The sequence below is a fragment of the Tubulanus polymorphus genome, chromosome 5 (assembly GCF_964204645.1).
Source record: "Tubulanus polymorphus chromosome 5, tnTubPoly1.2, whole genome shotgun sequence".
In the NCBI taxonomy this organism is placed as follows: Eukaryota; Metazoa; Nemertea; class Palaeonemertea; order Tubulaniformes; family Tubulanidae; genus Tubulanus; species Tubulanus polymorphus.
Window position 1 is genome coordinate 8,820,318 of NC_134029.1, and position 4,732 is coordinate 8,825,049.

Genomic DNA, 4,732 nt, shown 5'->3' on the forward strand with positions numbered 1-4,732 from the left:
TAGGAAATATCCTGTATTTTTGTTCATCGATGCTCCGCCATATAGATTTGATTCATATTCACAAGTAGACTCATCTGAATTTCATGATAAAGTAACATATCCCGATGCCATGTGAGAAAGGCAGTTCGAAAGAAGTAAAGTCACGGACAGTAACGAAAAACCTAACCACCTCAAAACGCGCACAACACTGGAGTGGCGGTACACCCTGTTAGCTTAACCGTGGATAGTAGCTTATCCGTGGTTGTAAGCACTAACCACCACGATTTGGTGCGGTCTCACTAAATTTGAGCCTAACAATGGTAAGGCTAAAAAATTTGATACCTTGTTTCTCCTTTCTGCTGGAGCTTTTAAGTGGACCCGGACGGCCGCCTGTCTAACATGTACATTACTTCTTTAAGATCATTATCAAGCTAACCATAACGACAGCTATAGAAATGAACTCACTATAAATTCTATAACGATTTACAAAATGATCCGGCCGATTAGGAGAAATAAGTTACCATATTCTTTGCTTAAAACTTACAGGATTTTCCTGTGGCAGTAAAAAAGAAAGCTGTTATGTAACATAATCCGCGGTATCTACTTTATATGGGCGATTTCTTTAAGGTTATCATAGTTTACACGTATTAATTAATTCTGACTCACTGCAGATAAATAAATAACTAATCAGCCTCACGTCCGTTGTCACCAGTTGATCCTGTCTACAGATTAGACACACCCATATACGAAAATATGATCAAAACAAGCTCAACGTGCGTCGTTATAGGTGTCACACCCGTGGCATGTAGAATTACCGGCCGTTTACTTAGTAGAAAAAATAATGTCTTCTAAGCAAGGAAGTGTCTGTCTATCCTTGCCGGAAATAGATTAAGTCTGTTTCATCGTTCGCAAAAGTAGAAACAAATTTCTTAATGCGGGATGGATGCCACAAGCTCATTCGATATCGATATCGTATTTAGACTATGTTATTCATTGACGCAAGACGATGTTGGGAATTATATAAAATTTGCTGAAGGCCAACAGGTCGCTGATATCATCCGACGATCGGCTTTATTAGAATACAATTTACCGCGGCATTCGTCGTGATATCTTCAATTATGTCATATATACGTGGTGTGAATGATACGCTTACCTAATTGGGTATGGACGGTGTGAAATATTGGTGGATCTAGGCATCAGAAAGAGGCATTCAACGTGGGCTTGAAAAACCTTGTCTGTCATCCGGGTGCGCAGGTTTGCCGCGCAAAAACTTGCCGCACCAGTCCGATGGCCAGTTTTATGATCGCTGAGACAAATTTCACGGAAAGACTATAAATGGATGAATATGGCAGGGTCCCGCACCGAGGCGAGACTCGATGTCATCAGGTTCGAGAGGATGTCATTCAGTAGAGGATACATTTACGCGAGACGACTTGTCGCCGGTGCAAACACCGTAAATCTGTAAATGATGAATCTGTCACTCAGTCTGACGCCGGTTTGGAAAATATGGTAGATAACCGAGTTTCTTGGTTGAAAGTGCGTCAATGGATTCTTCGAAATTGTTTAATTTCTTTATCGCTTCACATTAGAAAAAAGGAGCCCCAAAATCTTCGAATAAGGATAACAAATTGATACCTTGTTCCTCGTTTCTACTGAGCCTAAAAATGCCTAACCTTTACATCTGAAAAAATCTAACCTGTACATTACTTTCTGAATCATGGTCAGGCTAACCATAACATACCCGGCAGCCAAAGAACTGATTAGAAATTTCATTGCAGTTTACAAAAGTGCTCTAGCGACCAGGAGAAACAAGGTATCGTTTTAGCCAAATACCTTGAATGTCTATAGCGCTCGGCGGGTTGAGAAATCTAGAAATATTAATATTGTGTATAAAGATAACTTCATTGGTGATATACGGGTACAGTTCAGTTCAATAAAACCACGATTTCAGAATTTTACTCTGTAATAAGCGAACAAATCTAAATAGGCTTAAAGAAGATCCGTGCCAGTTTTCGGACTGAAATCATTATCATCGAACCCCGGACACTTCAAGCCGCCGTTAATCACACTGTACCACTATTCATACGTTCATTATACGTATTGCGGTGAACACGACAATATTTCAAGGAGATGCTTTCAATTGAGTTTTAGTTGAAGCGGTGAGAAGTGATAATCTGGATAACTAGCGGCATTCGTTGTTACTGGTCCACGTCCAATAGCGCATCGAATATGCCGCAGATCAATATAATTCAATAACGTTGCGAATCCGCATTCCAATCAGAACTTCGTTGAACATGTTAGAATTATTCAAATATGGATTTAATTTAGCCCGATGACAATATTCAACGGACCTGTTTCGTAATATGCTAATGCTCTGAATACCTTAAACTTTGAAATCGATATCAGCTTATAATGATATAACGATACGGACACAGCTCCACGGTTTTCTGGGTAAATTTGACTCTAAAACATCGATTTCAATTCAGGAGTTAACTCTATCTCAAAACCGTGGAACTGGGTGTATGCTAACTATTCACCCAGTCCTGGAAGTGGTTGTCTCCACATTGACCTCCAACACGATTATGCGTGTAACTGTAGTACATCAGACAGTGAAGTTCTTGGTGAAGTTAACTAATGACGAATATGAGTTTAACTGTTACACGAAAGTTGACCCTTTATGTTACATTCTAGAATTTATTTCTTGATTCAGCAATGATTTACATGTCGAAATTAACAAAAGTGATGGATGATGTGGATTTTCGATCTATTCCCTTCCTAATACTTAATCATTAGTAGTATTCGCTATGACTTCACTACGTAATACGTGGTGGTGATAATTGTTTTAGATGCGTACTGTTAATTAGTATTCCCACAGAGTGCTTTTGTCGACTTTATCCGCGCAAGCGCTGAACAATCCATTCTGTTCGCCTTTGATGTATTTTTCATTTCCTGCTTTGATGGCGAATCTCGCTTGCTCGTGGAACTCCAAACTGAACGGAACCGCGGTCGGACTGTTTGCCAATATCGCTCCGTCATCGGATGCCGCTAAATATTTCCCGTTCGATGCTCGTATCGCGTACTTTCCTCCTTCCACATGCTCCAAATGGAAAACGTCAAAGTCGCCTCGGTTGCATTCGATCTTGTCGCTATCCGAACTTTTGAAACCCACGAAGCCGAATTCACTTTTCAACACTAGAATCGGTCGATTCAACAGTACGACGACGAAACGTTCCTTTTCGGTCGGATCGGTTACGTTAGCTGTAAGATGTCCGGTCATTTTAGCCGTTACGAACTTTCCATTGGACCCCTTCAAACCAACCGTACTGGATGAATCGTTGTTCCAAACGAATTCGAACAGCGTCTCTGGACTTTCGCTCGAACCAGCGGCTTGGACTCCACCGCCTTCGGAGACAATCCAGAATTTGTCATCGCACGTACGCACTCTCCATTTCTTCTCGGTTTTGACATACTCTAGCTGAAATATTTCCTTTTCGCTTATATCATCCTGATTAGCGCTTATGTCAATGCCTTGCTTTACAGATGCTCGGCGTCCGTTATGCGCAATCAACGTGATTTGTGGGCGACTTTTTTCGATTGTGAATAATTCATCTTTGCCGATTGTCTTCGCTTTGCCGCTCAGCGTTCCAGTACTGCCGCTTGCACCGGATAGATATGTGCCGTTGACGTCTTTCAACGCGAAACTTCCATAAACTTGCGCGGACGGATTCAGTTCCATCGTGAAAAAAACCTTATCGTCAAGTTTGTCGACTAATTTACCGGAGCAATCGAGGTATCTGTCATCGGCTACGCGTAATGCGTATTTGCCGTCTTTGAATTCAAGAGTTACTAATGTATCGTCACCCCATGGCGTCACTTTGGTGCAGTGGATTTCCCCGACATTTTGCACAAGGTGTGCGTACCTTTTACGGTTTACATTACGGAGGTTGATTTGAGGATGTACGGCTAACTTTGGCATCCAATATTCGGGTGTTTTACTTTTACAATTCAATGCATCGCCTGTTCCAACAAAATAGTCGTTGTACTTAACACTTTTCAACGCCCATCCGGGTCCATTTGCATCGTATTCTATGTGGAACTTAGCCTCTTCTTCCATTTCTTCGGCATCGCCGCGTATAGCACCGCATTTGTCAGCGGCAACGTAACGGCCAATGTGACTTTTCAAATACACTACTCCATCTGATCCTTCGCCGTAAACCAAAGTCCAAACCTGTTTCTTGCGGAGCGATGTTGCCGAGGCATTTATCTGATATCCAAAGGTTTCGGCGGTCAGAAACTTTTTGTCTGAATTCATAAAACCCAACTGCCATTGAGTAAACCCCCCTTTCCCCTGGGCCATGTTGCTGTTTCTTTCAGCAGCTGTGTATCTACCAACAATCAGTGTCGCTGTCATTGGTTGTTAAGGACAGGTGAACATCAACATAGACCCATCCATTATTAGTTGATAAAACTGAAGAAGATACGTTTCGACTCTACGAGCCATTTCCAACTTTCTCAGTTTTTGAAAATGGCTCACAGAATTGAGTCAAAACGTCAGACTATACTTCAGTTTTTTTTTTCTTACAGTGGGTTTTATCAAAAAATTGACATTAATAGACAGTCACCTGCCTATGGACACCAAGATAGACCCATGACCCCTACATGCGGATTCTCAATAACCCCTGTCAACATCAGCATTTGCTTTTTTGTGAGCATTGGTCTGATAAGAAATTAAACAATACAATAAAAACCAAAG

General features: G+C 41.4%; 1 protein-coding gene across 1 annotated transcript; it reads right to left on the reverse strand.

The window, feature by feature from the left end:
• Positions 1-2,839: 2,839 nt before the first annotated feature.
• LOC141906204 (protein singed-like) lies at positions 2,840-4,336 on the reverse strand. The gene has a single exon (XM_074795445.1). The coding sequence runs from the start codon at positions 4,334-4,336 to the stop codon at positions 2,840-2,842; it is 1,497 nt and encodes a 498-aa protein (XP_074651546.1).
• Between the last annotated feature and the right edge of the window lie 396 nt (positions 4,337-4,732).

What these genes read in the sequence shown, in the direction of transcription:
- LOC141906204 (XM_074795445.1), bottom strand. Translation starts at nt 4,336, where the DNA reads ATGGCCCAGGGGAAAGGGGGGTTTACTCAATGGCAGTTGGGTTTTATG.